The sequence below is a fragment of the Anser brachyrhynchus genome (assembly GCF_964034855.1).
Source record: "Anser brachyrhynchus genome assembly, chromosome: 10".
NCBI classification, from domain to species: domain Eukaryota; kingdom Metazoa; phylum Chordata; class Aves; order Anseriformes; family Anatidae; genus Anser; species Anser brachyrhynchus.
The window spans coordinates 3,981,327-3,999,872 of record NC_137705.1 but is presented as its reverse complement, the minus strand read 5'-3'; the positions used below and the strand labels follow the sequence as shown (position 1 = coordinate 3,999,872).

Sequence of the window (18,546 nt, the reverse complement as noted above, 5' to 3'; positions counted from 1 at the left end):
ATATATTTAATTTATATAATTATTTGTCTGTATTTAATGCAAACCCATGCTTATGTATGTAGGTCAGTTTTACAAATTATGAAACAAAACAAAACAGGAGAGTAGAAGTCCTGTTTTTTTCTCACTTGCAGGTCATCTTAAGTGCCTTGTGAGTTCATTATCTGCATTGCTTGATTCTACTTTTCATGTTCCTCTTACTTCTCTCTTGCTTCTTCCCTCCATGTCTCCTTCCCTCGAGAACACCTCCATCCAAAATCCCCCCAGGGTCAGGATGCAATTTTCCTGCTAGGCGTGACTCAGGTAGGCAGTCCTGGCAGCACAGGAGCTACGCTCCAGGAATGAATACTCAGCATGGCAAAACCAGAAGGGAGTCAAAAGAATTTAAAATTGTTTGAAATATAAAACAATAATTTATTTTACTTCATTTTACTTGTTAACGTTTGTAGCTAATGATGATTTCATGAAACTGCTTTTATAATTCAATACATTCAAATCTATAAAGCAAACAGTTACTACCATGGGCTTTTCAAATTCCACAAACTGTCTTATATAAACAAATTAGCTGTACATGCACATTTTTCAATAGGTTGCAACATTTGCAAACATGCTTTAAAATCCTTTAAAGCTGCAGGATACTGTACTTTGCTTCAGGCTTTTCAGATGAAACCTATATACTTTCTTTAGAAACCTTAAAAGGAAAAATGTTTAAATGTTGATCATAACTCTAAAGACTGCTGTTTGATAAATGTTAAATATTACAAGAGACTGACTCCGTTAGGAATTCAATAATTCTGAGTTTAAACCTTGAGCTAAATATTGATAAACAGCACTTGGTGTAGAAGTGAACAACAGCAAAATAGTATCACAAAATATGGTTTCACAAAAAATACATATGTGCAGTTGCTCTTGTGGGGTTTTTGCGTTTTTTTAGGCAAAGAAAAGCATGGGTACCTTTTATATGAATATAGTTTAAGCAAATTACCTGTGTAAGTATGGTTAATACATTTCTGATAGTTAAACGCTTTATGTAAAAGGTAACAAGTAAAAAAGTACAATCAGTATTCCAAAAAGCACTGCTAGTATTGCCTTTGAAAGAGATGGGCAAACTTTCTCTCCACTTCACGGTGGAGATCCTGGCACCCACAGTTGTAGAGTTCAGTATTTGAACTATAAACTCGATGACCGTATCTTATATACAAAAATCTTGCCACATTGAACGAGGCATTGATTTCTACCCCAATGGTAGTGTTTTATGTACATAACTTAGCAATGGCGATTATACAGTAGTCACTGACAGGAAGGAATTGTACACTCGTGTGCCGTCTGGTGACTTTGTTCCATGGGTAAGGAGTTCCTGGATTGTCATCCAGTTGTCAAATATTTTTTTATTTCTCTTCTTCATCATTTTTTTGTGGCTCAGTTCAATGATATTCATCTCTTTCTTTTCTTCTGCACCTTGCTGTTCCTTTAAACAATCTAGCCTGCTCTGCATCATGAACTCACGCCTCCTCCTCTGCTCCTTCGCCTTCACTAAATGCTGCTTCCGCTCTTCCTTACTCCAGTACCGGCCCATCTTCATTTCACTTATGGCATCGTCATCGGTAGTCATTCCGCTGCGCTCTTCCTTGATCTTGATGGCACGTTCTCTCAGCAGCCTGTCCCTGACTGGCCTCTTTGTGATGTACCGTGTTCCATCGCTTCGCACTTTGACTTTCCACTCCATCCTCGGTTCGCTCTGGCTCGCGTTAAAGTCTTTACACATACTCACCAGGCTCATTTGGCTCTGTGCGTACTCCACCGCTGATTTCTGTTGGATCAGCTGCATGTAGCTCTGGTAGTGCTGCGCGTGGGCAGGAATATGAGCATGCTTATATGGAGAGTGATGGTACGGGGAGACGTAGGAGCCAGAAGGTTTTTGACCATGCGTAGGGCTTTTGCTTCCATCACTGGCTTTTCTCTCCTTGCTTTCCAGCTGCTTGCCAAGGTCGGGATCTTTAGCAGAGGAATGGCATTTACCAGTGCTGGATTCATGGCTTTCTGAGCCAGCCAATAAATTCTTTTGGGAGACGTTGTACGCCACTGCCCCCTCGTTACCTTGACAGTTGACGCCTTCTGCAGTTCTGCGCAGTGAATTGTCAGGAGAAATCTCCAGCGTGAGTGGTGTGCTTCGGCAGCTTTCCCCTGTGTTGTACGCACTCGAGCTATCCTTGTCAGACTTCTCAGGGAGCTCTGTAATGTCTGAGAGCTCGTGCCTGCGAACATCGATGCTGGTGTTATAGTTGCGGAACCCGCTGTTGTGCAGCATCCAGGGCTCCCGGTACTGATCTTTCAGCTGCTGCATTTTATGAGCTCTCACAATATTCAGGCACTCCAGCTCGATATTGCGCAGCTCCTCATTCAGCATCTCCAGCTCTTTGTCAACGCTTTCTTGGTCGCTTTTGCTCATATCCAGAGTGCTGTTATGATAGTACAGGCTGTAAGGGCTGGCAGACTTCACCTGGCACTTCAGCTCCAGCAGTTCCCGGAATCGCTCACATTCATCTACGGGGATGCCAAGGAAGTCGACGTCTGTGCAGTCGGCTGAGATGAACGACTCGTTGCTGAACTGCATATCGCCGCTTCCGAGGGTGTCATGACTGTAAGTCAGCTTCTTCTGGCTCCCTAAAGTGTTGGAGGAAGTGGTGTGATCATCGGCATTGTTTTCCTGCTCAGAGCTCTCATCGTTCCGAGTGCTGTCGTCTGTGCGCCCCACACCACTGTCCTTCTCGTGCTGGTTAGATAAAATGGTGGCTGTGTCTGTGGTACCGCCATCTTCCTCATGCTTCTTCTAGCAGTAAAGATCAAAAGACAAAGAGAAATTATCTCAAGGACATAATATATCTCAGGGTGCTTATTAAAGAGTTTTCTTTATCTGTCACCTGTTAGACTTTGCGTATCTTTGGCTTTTACTTGTACGGAAAACAAGCTCCATTTTCATAAGAACACACAGAAATGGTGCCTGAAAACACAGCATGCTGTGGATGGCCTTTTCAGAAGAATTTGAGGTCTGTTTTTCAGTTATTTAGCAACAACACTAGAATTCAAATGTTCAAAATGGTACTGTTCCCATTTAGGTGCACAAAAGGATCCAGTTCTATTGTGGTGCCGAGGTGAGAATCTCTCTCTTCAAAAAATGAGGCTCCCACAGCAGATGTAGATTTAGGAAACTCTAGACAAAAACTGAAGACCTACTAATGAGCTTGTATGATTGCATAGATCATGGCAGAACAACAGGGAATCTGGGTCCAAATCTGTGGCCCTGCATAAACTTTGCTATGCAAAAACTTTTTCTTTGCCTTTCTCCTCATATATATATACCTCATTTCAGTCATTTGCCTGAGTTCTCCATTTGGATTTTATGGTTTTGGGAGGCAGGCTGTTTTCAGTATGTGCGTGCATATCAAATGGGATATTCTAGAAGTCAGCTCTATGCCTGCTTTATTTTTCTTATACCTAGCTGCTTCTGTCACTGACCACAGCCAGATGGTGGATTTCTAAGAACTGTGATCATATCATCTTAATAGACAAAATAAAAAAGGTAACATTTTAAAACAATTGGATCCCCAAGAAGGTGTTTGTGGATAGTTAAGTAATATCTTGATTTTTGCAGTAAGTCTTTTTGCCTTGATCATCATTTGGGACACTAAGTATATTCAGTCAAGCTCAATATCAGAATATTGAGTGCAAGGTGCAGTTGTGACACCATTGCACAACAGAACAGCAGTACCTGCTGGAGCATGCTGGCAGTAAATTGCATTGCCTGGTGGTGCTGCTCCTCTAACATGTCCATGTGCAAGTCATCCAGAAAATCATTTCTGTCATCATCCATCCATCCTTCATCCAGCTATGTGAAAAGGGAGGGAAAAACAAACCAAATGTTATCAAAAGAATGAAGACTGATATAATTTATGTTCCTTTTTGTGGAAGGTGATTGGAAAAGCTTAGGAGATTCCTTCCTGTGACAGCGCTGCTGCGTCCTGCGAGGAAGCACACATCCCCTTGTACGAAGTGTGGGCATTGACTGCCCTACCGCCCCCCACAGCCACCTTGACTTCCAACAGCATGGTTTTATCTTCAGTAGCCCTTTATATGAAACAAAACCAGCCCTTTCATCCCTGGAAACACTTCTAAGCATTGGGGCTGTTTTGGTTTGCACATGATTAGGATGTATAAAATACTCCAGGGCCCAAAGCTTTGAATGCACCACTTGTGAGGCAGCATAAAGGGCCAGAGTGGAAAATGCTTGCTGTGGGTCTGCGAGACTTTTTTCTCCCAACCTCAGCCATCTCCAAGGGAAAGATCAGAAACATCGAGGCTAACGAGACAGTCATGAGCACGACCCGTGTCTCTGGGTGCACTGGCGAGGGCTGCTCCCAGCACATGGAGCAAGAGACAGATCAAACAACAGCGCTTGTGGCTGTTTGTTCAGCATCTTTGTTGTGCTAATCCCAGCTTGATAAAGGGATCCGATTCAACCTTTTATTACAGCTGAGGATGCTTCTTGACAGTCTTTTACTACATTAAGAGACGGTGTTATAAAGGGCTAAATAAAAGGTGTTTTAATGAATGAATAATCAATAGCTATAGGATTTAGAGTTCAGTATATTCTTCATAGCTATGGCTTGAGACCATCCATAATATCGTACACCGATGTTTGTAATAGCATTGCAGCATACATAAATCACTGAACTTCTTATAAATTGGATTTTAATACAAAACGTATATAGAAGTATTGTGACTGCTGAATTCCATTATTTTAGACCATATATATGTTTAGTCAAACTGTATAATAGGGTTTTAGGTAGACCTGGTAGATTTAGGTAGGTTAAAATTCTTCAAAAGATGGGAACCACTTTGTATAAAAGAGCAAGTCTTTAAGACTCAAGACGTTTTATTTATTTACTTACTGCTGTCGCTACAGTACCTGAATTTCTGGTCTTGCAACAAGCAAGGAGATATTCTTGCTCTCTTCACTGGTGAGAAGTGCCACAGCTTCTTCTCGGTTCTGTACCTCTATGCCATTGATCTTTAAAGAAAAGAGCAGCAGAGTGAAATCATTTCATGTGGATAGAGAGGGAGCAGAGTCAGCTCTGGGTGGAAAGGAAGATCCTCGAGTGGGGCAGGTGGGCTGTGAACCCCCTTCCCAAAGACTACGTGGGATGTGGACCTCTGCTTGTGTTAGTCTCTGTGCAGAAGACAGACTGCTTCTGACAAAAGCCCCGTGGTGTAGGGCTGCACTGGGAAGGCTCCTCGTCCTGGCATACAGGAGTGGGGCTCAGCCTGCTGAACAAGTATCAGCAGCCCCGTTAATTGGGCTGCCCAGAGAGATTCTGCAAAGGCGAGCAATTGCTTGGGCCGGAATGGAGTTTTTCTGTGGTAGAGGGAAGGCTATCACAAGAGCAGGGCTAATGTAGGGCTCTACCTGGCCAGGAATATCAAAATCTGACTGATCTATAGCAAAGGAAAGGGAAATGTCTTCAAAAGGTTAAAAGGAATTGTATTAATTTTGAAAGGAACTGTAGGAGCAACCTGCTCTGGTGGGAGGTGTCCCTACCCATGGCAGGGGGGTTAGAACCAGATGGTCTTTAAGGTCCCTTCCAACCCAAACCACTCCATGAATACCAATTTGAAAGGAATGATTTGTTAAAATACACTAAAATAAAGTCATGGAATTGAAACGGTTGCAGCAGGTTGTAGTGCGTTAGCAGGCTTTTGATCATTTACACACATACTTGAATAATGCGATCCCCTTCTCGGAGCCGACCGTCTTTTGCAGCAATACTGTTGGGATCAATCTACAAAATAAGAGAAATGTAAACATTTTGGAGGTTTTAGAGCCTCCATCTCTTACTTCCCATTGTAAACCCAGTATTGGTACTATGACTGATGTGATAAACTCATTAGTGATTACAAGACTTTTCCTTGCTTATGTAAGACAAAATGAAATGCAGGTTAAAACGGTTAAATCAAAATCAAAACATTTCTTCTTGAGCCTTCTGAAGGTTGTGTGCTTCAACATTGTTTCCACTGTATTTCTTAAGAAGCAGGGACAATTTTTAATTTTCTTTGGTTCTAGCATTATAAACTGGTGCAGAGTTTCTTAATGCCATTGGAAGATAGGTTGTAATTAAGGAAAAATCATGCCAATATGCATTACATCACCCTTAAACCTATCACACTATGTCACTCTTAGAGAATAATGGTGAGAAGAGAAAGAAATGGGAAACACTATAGGAAAATACTTGCTATTTCAGGGGTCAAACTTATCTTTTGATGTGCTCTGCACTGAAATCTAGGAAAAAAACCAACATGTTCACCCTGCTTCCTCTGTCTTTGCTCTCTCCACCTTCTCATTGAAGTCAGTAGGAGTTTGACTTCAATGGATGCAGGCTTTCACTCAGTTTGGAGGAAGGGAAAAATAATTAGATTTCTTCCAAGTACCGCATTCTGGCTGTTTTTTTGACTATGGTACAAACAGAAGCAGGGATTTGTCTCAAATGCCCAGCACTTCAGTTTAGAAGACAAATTTTATCTTATGGAAATCAGCTCAGTCTTACCTCGCTCACATAAATACCAATATCATCCTCATCGTCCGTTCGGTAACATACAGTAAGGCCAAGCTTGTCCTGGCTGTTCACTCTATGCAAATCTACTTCCTGAGGTTAAAAAAAATAAAAAAGAAAAGAAAAAGACATTGTCAGTGAGACACTGGTGACTGATGGAAGCAATTTTTCAAATACAATGAAAATATTTTAAGTGATATAGTAGATCTCTTTTCATTTTACTGTGTAGACCAGGTTAACTTACTGAGCAAAACGTGATTATATGCAGATAATCAATGCTTGGGGCTTTTTTGACCCTTCAATCAATATAAAGTCATTTCGAAAATAGACCTTTTATTGATTTTAAAGAAGAAAAATTACCTATATTTCATGTAGTGGTAAGACTTCAAATGCTAAAATACTTATAAAGTATGATTTCAATATTTGCCACAGCTGATATATATTTTCTTATAAGCAGGGAAATTTTCTTGCTTTTCAGAGAGAAATATAATACTGGATTACCTTAACTTGTGTAATTTTCATGAAATGCTGTAATAAGTTTCTCTGAGGTGTGACTGAAGATCAATATATTGTCAGCAAAGGATTCAGCATTGTAAGAGAAATACAGTAAGTGCTTCAGTATCTTGCAAGGGTGTGGTTCGAGCAGGTCATGTTTTATCATTCCACTGCTCTTTTGTGGTCATGTTAGCCTTGGAGACATTTAAGCCATCTTAAAAATACATGGTTTTCCTCTACACTTTTGTTTGCCACAAAGACTTTAGCTGGGTTACTTTTTTTTCCTGTTTCCTGCTGCTCTGTGTTACTGGTTGGCATAAAGGGGATGTAAAAACCCTGGAGATGCCCCACCAAGCTGTGGGATGCTCCTGGCTGGCGTGCAGTCCGCGCGCCCATCCACACAAGCAGCTCTCAGCTCTGCTCTTCCCTTCTGAGGGACATCCCGGCACCCTAAAGACCCTCGGGAGCCCAACACACTTAACCGGCTTATTGCATAGGTCCTGAGGATGCTTCCTTGGGGAAGAAGTATGGTTTGTCACAGGTAGAGGAGTTGTAGCAAGAGTAGTAGTGTTTTTTACTCCCCTTAAGGAGCGCCTGGCAGTGAGCGAAGCTTTGAAAAGGGCCCACGCTGTGCCTCACACCTGTCAGAACACATTGCTGGGAAGGGACGGAGTGGGACCAGGCAGGTGGGGCAGAGGGACACGTGTTGAGAAAGAGGGCACAGTCCCTGAGCGAGCCCGGGGCCATCCCTGCTGGGGACAGACCCTGCTGCACTGCGAGGCACCGAGCGCTTGTGCTTGGGCCTCTGCTGCAGTGGAGAAGTCCCGATAACACGATTCATTATTTCTGAACGTCTCCTCTGTTTTGACCCGAGCTGTGCCATTTGTACGGGGCGAGACAATAAAACAAGCTGATATGAATAATTTATTGGCATGTCTAGATGACAGCTGCCAAGATCAGCAATCTCATGTTATTTACTTGTCAACATGTGTAATTTCTTTTTTTCCAAGAAACGTAGCTGTAAATGTCAGTGACATTTCAGATGGTATTTAAATGGTTTCAATCAATAGTATCCATGGTGAACTGCTGCTCTTTTTCTCCCTCTTTTGTTACTTACTGCTTGAACACAATGCTTTAGTAGTGAGGTTTTTTTTTTTCTTTCCAGATTTCTAAAGCTTTTGGGGCTTTCTAGAGAGGAGGTTTAAAAACTCTTCAGTAGAAAAGATGAGACAAAGTGGATTGACAAAGCGATTCTGATCTCAGTTGTGGTTAATCCTTGGGAGTACCACTGCAATCAATGCGTTTATTCCGAATGTAATCATGGTGTGAATTAGGGACGACTTGGGAGTGTGGTGAGTTGGGCCTAATTCAGGCCTAGAAAGAATCCTGCATTTCCTGCATGCTTTAACAAGAAGATTTTGGGTCTTAAGGAGGGTTTTTGTATAGATTAATCATTTGAAAGCATGACGGTGAAATAATGGCAAGAAACTAACGCTGTAGCTCATTATGATGTTTGTCAGACTGGTGGTGATAGTGTTTAAAAAAAAAAAGGTATGGTGGCTTTGGTCGTTGTTGAAACAGATCCTGTTTAAACACAAACACTTGGAGAGGAGGGAGCAGACTATTAATTCATACCTACCTGCAGAATGTTTTGAAAAACAATAGGTGTTTTTTCCAACAGTGCACAAGTATGAAGAGTGTTATAATAATTAAAAAATAAGTATGGGTTTACATTTAAAATGCATTATCCAAGACATCATCTGTAATACACTGGAAGGTAATGAACTATGTGGTAAATTAAATAGCATATGTTTTAAAAGGAAAAGAGATACGTATGCTTTAAGAACATGCTCAAATGAAGCACCAAAAAACTAAAGCAAATAAAAAATTCTTAGAGCAGGTGGTTAGAACCTGAATTTTTATGAGTAATTCGTTGACATACTTACCCTTGGGTACAGTCCTTGGGTAGGAACAGAATAACTTGATTTGATACTACCCTAATATGATAATTTTGTGTACTTGAAGGTAGGAACAGCTGCTTTCTACAGGTCTTTGCGTCAATACCGTTTTAATATAATCATAAAGGTTTGAAATATTTGAGAGATAAAAGTGAGCAATTCCAGTTGGAGTTGAAGAATCAGCTCCAGAGTCTTCAAAGCAAAGGTTATTTCCCATGTTCAGAGTGGAATTTGTATAATGCACAGATACATGAAAGGGAAAACTAGAACAGACAATTGGCATCTGCAAGTACAGCTACCGTGGTAGCTTGTGTAATTGCACCAGGAATTAATTAAGCTCTAGGAATTAATGTGGGCCTAAAAACCTTTGAAGGCGTAAGTTCAAGTTCTTACAATGGCACCAGGCTTGCCATTTGTTACTCCTCACTCTTCGGTGTTGCACTCCAGGACAGCCCAAGGGCCTGATCCTGTGAGCCCGCAGCCTTATGTGCTCCTGCTGCAGGCGAAGGCACCACGCGCACAGCAGCGGCCGGGCTGCGTCCAAAGCCCCTGCTCAGCACCTGCTCTGTCAGGTTAGTCTGCTGCGCCATCCATCCGGCATGAGGTGAAGGAATATTAGTGCTCCGCTGGGGCTCCAAAACTATCGTAATGAGCCCTGTATAGGATCCTGACCACATTATTAAATGCGTCAGCCACCTACCTCGCAGGAGGGACACACTGAAGTTTGTCAACACCTGGTCTCGATCTGCAGAAATTAGTTAGCAGACAACGGTGGTGTGCACAAAGTGTGGCCGTGTCAGGGGCTGTGCTAATGCGACTGATGTGAAAACTTCATATATGATATAGCTTCTACACACACAAATACTTAAAATCTTCTGCTTCTTTAGATCAGGTAAAAGTGTCATTTTGAGAGACGTCCAAGAGAAATATTTGTATGCTATTCCAGAAACGAGTGTGTGCAGGAGAGTTGTTTGATTCTCAGCTGCATATTAAATGCAGGGCCAAGAGGGCTCGAAGAGTTAGCAGCTGAAATCCATACGGCATTTGTAGGGAGGCAAGAAGAAATGAGTGTGCGCTGTGACATTATACCTGCAACTGCTCACGATAATAGATTAGGAGTAAGTGGTGATAGTAAATTAACCTCTATAAACTCAAAAGATCCTTCATTTGCAACAGATTATTAAATTATTGTACTGATGATTTAAAATTATGGCCTGCCTGTAAATTCATAAAAATCACAGTCCTTTCTCTAACAAGGCAAAAATGAGCAGTAGAAAAGTGGAATGAGTGGACGATGATGGGTAAAAAAAAAAAAAGAGTTCAAACATTCAGCAAGCATTGTCCAAAGCTTGCACAGTAAGTACTTTGCCCTTTTGTCTCTCTCTGTAAAAAGCTTTTTTTTTTATTTTATTTTATTTTTTTTCTCCTGTGCTGACTTCTGAGATACCTGGCCCACAGGGCCTACTTTTCTGTTACTCCATCAATAGGTTTCACCGAGGAAAGAATGACAGAGAAATAAATATTCCACTATTTCCTTTTATACTGTGTGGGGGCTTCTTTTGGTAACTGACGCTTTTACAGCAGAAGGAAAAATCTTGTCTTGAATCAGTTCTCTGCTCAGAAAGGAAATGGGACTGATAGGCTGCTTGGGTATCAGGGGGGTGAAGGCAGGAAGTACGATGTGAGAGGACGAGTCCTCTTTTTGATTTAGAACGTTCTTTGTAATGTCAGAAAATGAGCACACTGAGAAAGCCCTCACTTAGGCCATATGCTTGTTTGAATAAAAAATATTAACGCATAATGCTGCTGGGGAAGCCTGGAGTGATATTATTCTTCCTTTATGAACCCAAAATGACTTCTGTCTGGGCCTCTGTGAAAAACGAATGTACTTTTAATTTATAATAGAATCCAGGGATGGAATAGAATTCAGGAGTTAGTCCTTCTTTCCTTGTGGCATATAAACTTGGAAAAAAAAAAAAGTATTTATTTATTTTTTGGAGTAGGGAATATATGGCAGTTACCTCTGAGTCCTCGGTTCTAAGATAAATGTTGAGAGAAAACTGAGAACACAATTTGGTGCCTTGGCAATACTACCAGCATAAATTCCTTCCTACAGACTATTTACATTAGCAGCTTGTTGTGAACTCGGGTGTTTCGCTGTTTTTTGTCTTGTTTATTCGGTACAAATCACCAACCAGTCAGTTGTAGATCATATAAGTTTAGATGAGGAGTTCCTGATTTAAATTCAGAGCACATTTTATGGACATAGAAACCCAGAAGGCTGCCTTGATGGCTTTCTTACTTCAGGCATTCCTGCTGCAGTCAATGAAACAGTGCCTTTGTGGTCTTTTAAAGCATATCTATCAAAAGGCAAACAAAAAAGCAACTAGCCAGTTGAGTCCCTGTTAGCACTTTGACCTTACCATTGATCATAGTCGCTACAATTTGAACAAGAATCTTTAGTGGTTTTTAAGAAATACTATTAGGCTACAGAGACTTTTCTAATGTTCATCTCCCCGTGTTACTGAGCTGATCACCTTTTGCCATCAAGTACTATATCAATGTCAAAATTATTAATGTTGTGGTTTAGGCCATATTAACGTCTGGCTACTGAAGTGCATGTGTTTAAACTGTTTTCAGCTCAACTGGTTGACCTTCTAATGGAGGCAATGCAATTTATCCACAATACTAAATTTCCTAAAAGATAGATTTTGAAAAGACACTGCCAGAAAATACTCATTTGTTCTACATTTTCCCTTAAGACTGAAATCTATATTGTATTTGTTTTTATTTAAGGAAAAAAAAAAACTTGTTTGTAAAGGAAAGCCTTGAACAGGGTTTGTTTTACTGGCACGTTGATTTTGTCCTGACTTCTATTTGGGTTTTTATACAGAGATGAATTACTACCAGATCTGCAGAATTTGAAGGCAGCTTGCAAACTGTTTGTGAGGACTGAGGCCTTGATCCTGCAAACATTTTTACAGAAGGGAACAACTTCATGCTCATAGAATGACCGAACCTTGCTCCCATTGAAGCTGTTGATAAATGTATTGCTGATTTAAACACGACTACAGATAGGTCAGCATCACTCACTCTGACAGCGTCCTTAGCCGGACCAGGATCTAAGAAATCAGTAGTGCAAGCAAGCTAGGAGTAAACTGTTCACTTACTGATAATCATGAATGCATTATCTGGATCAGACATTGCTGGCAGTATATAGAAGTAATGAGACACTTTACTGCTATTTATTATAAACAAATAAAAGCATCTCAGTGGGTCAGTGCTGCTAAAGTTGCAGCACTAGTTGCAGAAATAAAGCCAACAATTTGTGTTGTACTCTGAACGGCTGGGGACAGGTTATTAAAATTAAGAATAAGAAAACTGAAAATGAACTTCTGGTGGGATATGGAAGTACTAAAAACACAAGTGATTCTTAAAAATTTGGTAGGAAAATGGACTTGCATGCTTTCGTGTCTGGTTCTTTTATTATCTATAGTTTTATATGTATCCTTATGTAACTTTTGTAATGAAAAAGGGAGGAACAGGTTAGTATAGTGTCAGATCTATTCTGGTCTTGTCTTGTAAACTTAAAATACTTTTCAATAGTATGATCAAGAACATATTTCTCAGCTAGGGAATATTTAAGGGAAACTCACAGATTTTTACTGTGAGTGTGTGGAATAGGTCCTGCCATTCTGCGAACTTGCAAAGTCTTTGAGATTTTTGGAAAGTCTAAATCTGTATAGTTATACAGAATTTAACTGATGGAATTAATGAATTCATTATTTCAGTTTGTTAGCTGAAGATCTGTCTCAGCACTCCATAGCGCACAGTTAAATACATTGCTAAAGGTATCAGTACGGTTTGCAGTCTGCAAAGTAACTGGGGAGTAATGTTACTACAAATAACTGCTTTAAAATGTCTCTTCACTTATATAAAGATATAAAGACCTTTTACTTTCAGTAAATGAAATGGTTACTAAACATGAAGTACCTCCAGTTCTAACTCATCTCGGTCCATTTCTTGATGAATTCCTCCCATGTAGTCATTTGGATCATAGTACTCATGTACTGATGGATGGCTGGAAAAAAAAAAAAAGAAATGTTTTAGGATAGCACTCAACACTTTAGCTAGGATAATAATCCCTTCCAAGCTTATAGCAAGTCGTCAGGAAACAGACTAACGACTAAACCAAGAAGTTGCATGTGGTTAATTATATATACTATATAACTTTTATACCAATAAATGCATTAGAGAAAACTATTATAAGAAGTATCTAAAACATTTGACACCTGATGATGAGTGAGAAACTTGTAAGGAGTCTTAACAGTTGCTTAGTGATTTTTCTCCAAATATAGAGCTGACATGGGGAAAAAATATAGAGAGAATGGTGGCAAAACAGGATAAATGGGTATGAGGTGACACAGCCAAGTGGGCAGATATTTGCCAGGGTGCAACTGGATTATTTGTGAGCTCAGGTTATTTACAGAGGTGCACATAGAATCATCCTTGCCTGCCCGCTTGGTATTTTTTCTTTGCCTCAAAGAGACAAAATTGTATCAAATCAAGTATTATAAAAATAATTTGCCACCCAACTATTTGGATTTAAATCAACAGCATTTGTTGATTGACTTGAATGCAACAGGCTGTGCATAATGATTTAAATAGTACTTAAATATGCACCACTCTTTTCATGCTGCCATTCACTATTGGCGTGATGCTTTTTACAACTTGAGCTCTCCGACAGCTTCACTATCTACACTTTGCAAGTTTAAGCAGTGTAATTCTTTTGTGATCACTCTTTTATATGCTGCAATTTTATATCTCCCTTTAATTCTCTGTTAACTAGATACATGTTTCTGTGTAAGTGTGAGGCTATTTAAGTAACAGCATCTGCTAAGTGGTTAAGTTACCCAAGTTGTTCTTTGCAGGCTACATTTATTTAAATGGAATTTGGAAAAAAATTACAGGAAATGTTAAGAAAGCTTTAGGCACATCCCATAAACCTGCATTACTTTTTGTTTGCTTGCACGTGCTGGGTAAGAGCATGCTTTAAAAGCTGTCTGACTGCCCTGGGATGTAGGGATGGCAGTGAGGCAGGCTGCGTGGTTAAGACCAACACCTGGAGCTCAAAGTGAGGCCAGCATTTGGAACCTGTGTCTAATGATCATGGGGCAATATGAAGCTACTTGACAGGACTGAGCTGGTATTATGCATGCATGTTGCAACCTAAATGATTTCTCATGAATTGATCTTTGCCATGTTCCTAATGTGCTTGGTTTCACAGCTGGAAAGTCACAGGTAGCTGACAAGGTACCGAAAACCCGTCCTGCAAATATGTCCGGGGGTCTGCAGGGTAGGTGCTCCAAGAATAAGTGTCCTCTCCGCAGTGCCCTAAGCTGCACTGCCTGTTCTCTGCAAACAAGCTCAAGTCTAGCCTTTTGTCACGCGTTTCTACTAATACATGCAGCTGTACTTGAATTTTCAATGGGCTGGGAATAGGTGGCAATGCAGTAATGCGATTGAACCACCTTTCAAGTAATCAGCGCTGGGAGTCATGAAAGGAATACACGCTGCACACAGCGGCTCAGTTCCCGGCTGAACGTGAGGATGTTAACATGCCATAAAAGTCACCCAGGAGCAGCACAGGGTCGGTGCCTGTTTGTAGTCAGATCCTATTTCCTAGGAGCACTGACAGCGATGTCCGGAGGGGCGTGCTGGGGTGTGTTTGTGTGCTGCTGCTCACAGCTCAGGCTCCCGGTGGGGCTCCTGTTCAGAGCCAGGACGTGCACGGCTCACAGTCTGCCACACACAACAACTGAGACGTTGAGAATCTTTTCAATTACTTTTGACTTTGTGGAGGTATGTGGCAAGACAACAGGCAATTTGCATGGATTCCTTGGGGAGCTGTTTTCCTCTGGAACAGCATGTGAGGGCGTGGTGTGTGTGCGCCAGGAGATAATTGTCATTTTTATTTGTACGTACAAAAGCATCAAGCTACCATTAACAATAATTAAAATTTGATTCTAAAACATCCATGACAGCACTGGTAAGTAATTTTAGTCCTAGAAAATAATTTATTTGAGTAACATTGCTGCAGGGTTATAATAAAGTAATTAATACACTGGAACAGAATGTAGCGACTCTTAGCATTACACAATTTATGGCAGCCATAAAAAATAAAGTTAAAACATAAGCAACCCAAAGAGGCAGAGAGAGGAATTACAAGAAGCAATAACTTTATCCATCAAACGCCAACAAAAAATGAGCTTTATGAGGCCGTGTTGTGACTCAGTGGCACTACTCATGTGAGTAATGGCTGGCTAATGTGTGGAAAAAGTGAAAATGTTTTGAGTTATGGCTCATTGGTGCATCAATCCTGGCTACTTCTGGGAGTACACGATCACCAGCAAGTAAAGGTGAGTTTGCGCACTGCTTCTAACATGCCACGTTAAGGAATGCAAGGATTTTCAAGTGCTTCATGAACCGTTACTTACTCTTCAGGTAGGAGGTATGGGTCCAGCACAGAGACGGGTGGTGTAGGTGAGCCCATCTTGCTTAGAGCCATGATGTGTTCAAAAGTGATATCCGTCTGTGTGCCCACATCTACCAGCTGGGACTCGTGAGGAGTGAAGATCTTGGTGCGTGGGGATCTCCTCAGGACCTGCACCACAATGGGCTCCTTGGCGGTTTTGAACGCTTCCACTGCCTGCTCATGTGTTGCCTTAGATAAATCCTTCCCATTGACCTATGGGAGAGAAGAGAGCAAAACACGGAGAGAAACAGTCAGCAAGTGGAGGATAGCTTTGTCAGTTCTGTTAGTTTAAAAGGCTCAGCTTTATCTAAACTTACATTCAGCAAGTACTAGGAACTATTTATGCAATGTTATGCATCTCTCTTTTTCCCTTGTCACAGGAATGGCTTAACAAATCCTGTGCTCTGCTTTTTGTTTTAATTGGTAGATTTTACTGGGCACGCTCTTTGAGCTAAAGTACAGACCGACAACCCGTTTGTTTCTTGCAGATTAGAAATCCCTCAGCCCTTGCTCAAACAAAACATGTTATTGATTCTCCTGTATTTTTTCTTTTAAATTACTATTGTTATTTTTTTAAAATCATTTAACCTTGTTACAGAACTGTTGGGATAAGAATCGCAATTACAGAGTCAGGTTATCAGTGTGTACCAGTGTATGATAAACACCTTTTCAGATGAAATGTGATAGTGGTACCCAGTGTCACTACAATAAAACCTGCATTGTAGGGTGGGCTTGGACATCATACTGCGAGAGGCAATACAAAAAATAAGAAAGACCCAATCATGGATGCTTTTTCAAAATCACTTTTTGTCTCTGTAGCTTGGCCATTTCCCATCCGCAGGTCTTACCACCATTACCTGGTTGAGTGAACACTCACACAAAACAGAACACCTTTACTAAGCAGCCTGAGAGACCCAACCCAGAAGTACCAATGCTAGGCATGCCAGATTCTGGAAGATGGGGGTCTGAGACGAGAATTTGAACACAGACCGCTCGTATTTCAAAGGGGTAGTGAAGGTCCTGTTCATTGCACCAAACCCAGATCAGGGTCACAGCTGCAAATGCTTGGCAAGCAGAGAGATCTTTCCTGATCCAGATCCAGATTCCTGATCCAGACAGAGGTCCTGAGCACTATGCCACACCAGCTTCTAGAATACGATTTAAGACTCTAAACCAAATATCCTGCTGCTGGTATCTTTGCTTGTATCAGAGAGCACTTAGTTCACACTGTGCTCTGCCACGTTTAGTCCCATTACAGTAAGTGGGACCGCCCACAGAGTACCATTACCCAGTGCACTAACTGAATTTAGCCCACACTTAATGTATTGCTTGCAGCAAGAAGCTGGGCAATAATAAAGAGGGTTAACTTGAGTGCAGAATCGATTGAAAAGGCTAAATTCCTTCTGAATTACCTTGTGCACGTAACACTTATTATGCTGTCATCTTTGGTTTATCTTAGAGGGGCGATGACACCAGTTTTTTTGTTGGGCCAGCTGAGAAGGGGAGGTGTTAGCATTGCATTTGCATCACACAAACAGTCGTATTGACCGCAATCGCTCACAGTAACGCACAGCATGTAAAGTTTGGCCTGGTCAAATTAAACATCATTAACTTGCCCAATTGAGCAGATTACTTTAAAACAATTTGTACAGCTGTAAAATTAAGTTCAGCGTAATGTTTTCTCTTGAAAAAGGAAATGCTGATTATGGTTCCAGTTTTATTATTTGCCACAAATTAAATGTAGCACATTTTACTGTGTGCATCCTAATTATTTGGTACAACTAAATACAACAAGCAATCAAAGGAAAAGAATCTAAATTGCAGCAAGCATAATGCTTTCCAGAAATGTGCTAAGAATAACTCTTGAGCAAGAAACTTTTCATGTGAGCTGCTTTCTATGTCTTTATGTTAAATGCTGGTAAACTCATGCAAAGGATAGCTTCCAGGTTATCCCCTGGTGTTGTAACTGACTTGGATTATGTGCCTTTTAGTACAGGCCCGTTAAGAATCCTTAGGGCACTTCATTGCAGCAGATCCAAGGACTGGTACCCCTTCGTGCTTTCATATGTGGTTGTTATTTAAATAGTCAGACTTCAAAATCAGATTGATATAATGTAGGGAAGAGGTGGTAGTTGGACTGTATCATAAATTGTTACTATAGGAGTTCTTTCCAAGTATTTCTCTGATATATGGCAGCATCCTCATCATGCTGGCAAGCAATTCTCTGGCCAGGAGCCATGCACACAACGAATGGTTTCTGGTCAGTCTGAGGATCCCTTATAAAAGAGACTGATTTCTTAACTCAGACTGGGTAGAATCCTCTCAACTCTGCAGGTTTCTGTTTTCATCTGCAGTCGTAGCCAGGGTGGTGGACTGCTGACCTAACAGGCGTATCGAGAACTGCGCTAACAAAGTCAGAGGTAGTGGCTGCACAGAGCTATCGCTCCTAGCCGTTTGGGTTCTGAATGGAGAGTGATGGAAGAGGAAGCAGTGATGGAGAAGTATGTTTTAAAGCAATTTGCAATAGGGAAATTACACTGTTTATGCACAGGCCCTTAAAAACCTGGATAACAGAAACTAGTAATTCTCAAGTCTGCTTATGTGTACATGGCCAAGTTGCTTTTTGGTCCAGAAAAGGCAGCAGGTGTTGGTATGTGATTTCTAGTGGCACAACAATCTTGACAAATATCTCAATGGCCTGATTTCGATGTCTGTGTGGAATTAGCCCTCGTGGTTACTTTTGAGTTCTTCTGAAACTTCAGCAAATAGATCATACTGATAAAGTACTGCTATCCGGAAGATTTGTCGCAATTGACAAATAATTATTCCTGGTGCTTAAAAGCCACTGAATATATGAATATATCTGTACAGTTTCACTTTGTTAAAAAAGTGGTTCTGTAATCATAAACGTTATTCCTAATGCTGCTGAATTATACTCAGCAAAATTCTTCCTTAT

The 18,546-nt window shown here is 40.9% G+C and overlaps 1 protein-coding gene and 1 long non-coding RNA gene across 9 annotated transcripts in view; one reads left to right on the top strand and one right to left on the bottom strand.

Moving 5' to 3' along the window:
* Positions 1–18,546, top strand: part of LOC308200752 — a 104,705-nt gene that overhangs the window by 60,578 nt on the left and 25,581 nt on the right. The window lies entirely within an intron of this gene.
* The window catches only part of PDZRN3 (PDZ domain containing ring finger 3), a 131,969-nt gene continuing 113,810 nt past the window's right edge, over positions 388–18,546 (bottom strand). For both annotated transcript variants that reach the window (XM_080606971.1, XM_080606972.1), the window contains 7 exons: positions 15,553–15,803; positions 13,049–13,136; positions 6,597–6,695; positions 5,772–5,834; positions 4,964–5,065; positions 3,767–3,883; positions 388–2,827 (listed from right to left, as the gene is read on the bottom strand). In XM_080606971.1, coding sequence (XP_080463097.1) covers positions 1,277–2,827; positions 3,767–3,883; positions 4,964–5,065; positions 5,772–5,834; positions 6,597–6,695; positions 13,049–13,136; positions 15,553–15,803 — 2,271 coding nt within the window. In that variant the 3' untranslated portion in view covers positions 388–1,276. The remainder of the gene's footprint in view (positions 2,828–3,766; positions 3,884–4,963; positions 5,066–5,771; positions 5,835–6,596; positions 6,696–13,048; positions 13,137–15,552; positions 15,804–18,546) is intronic.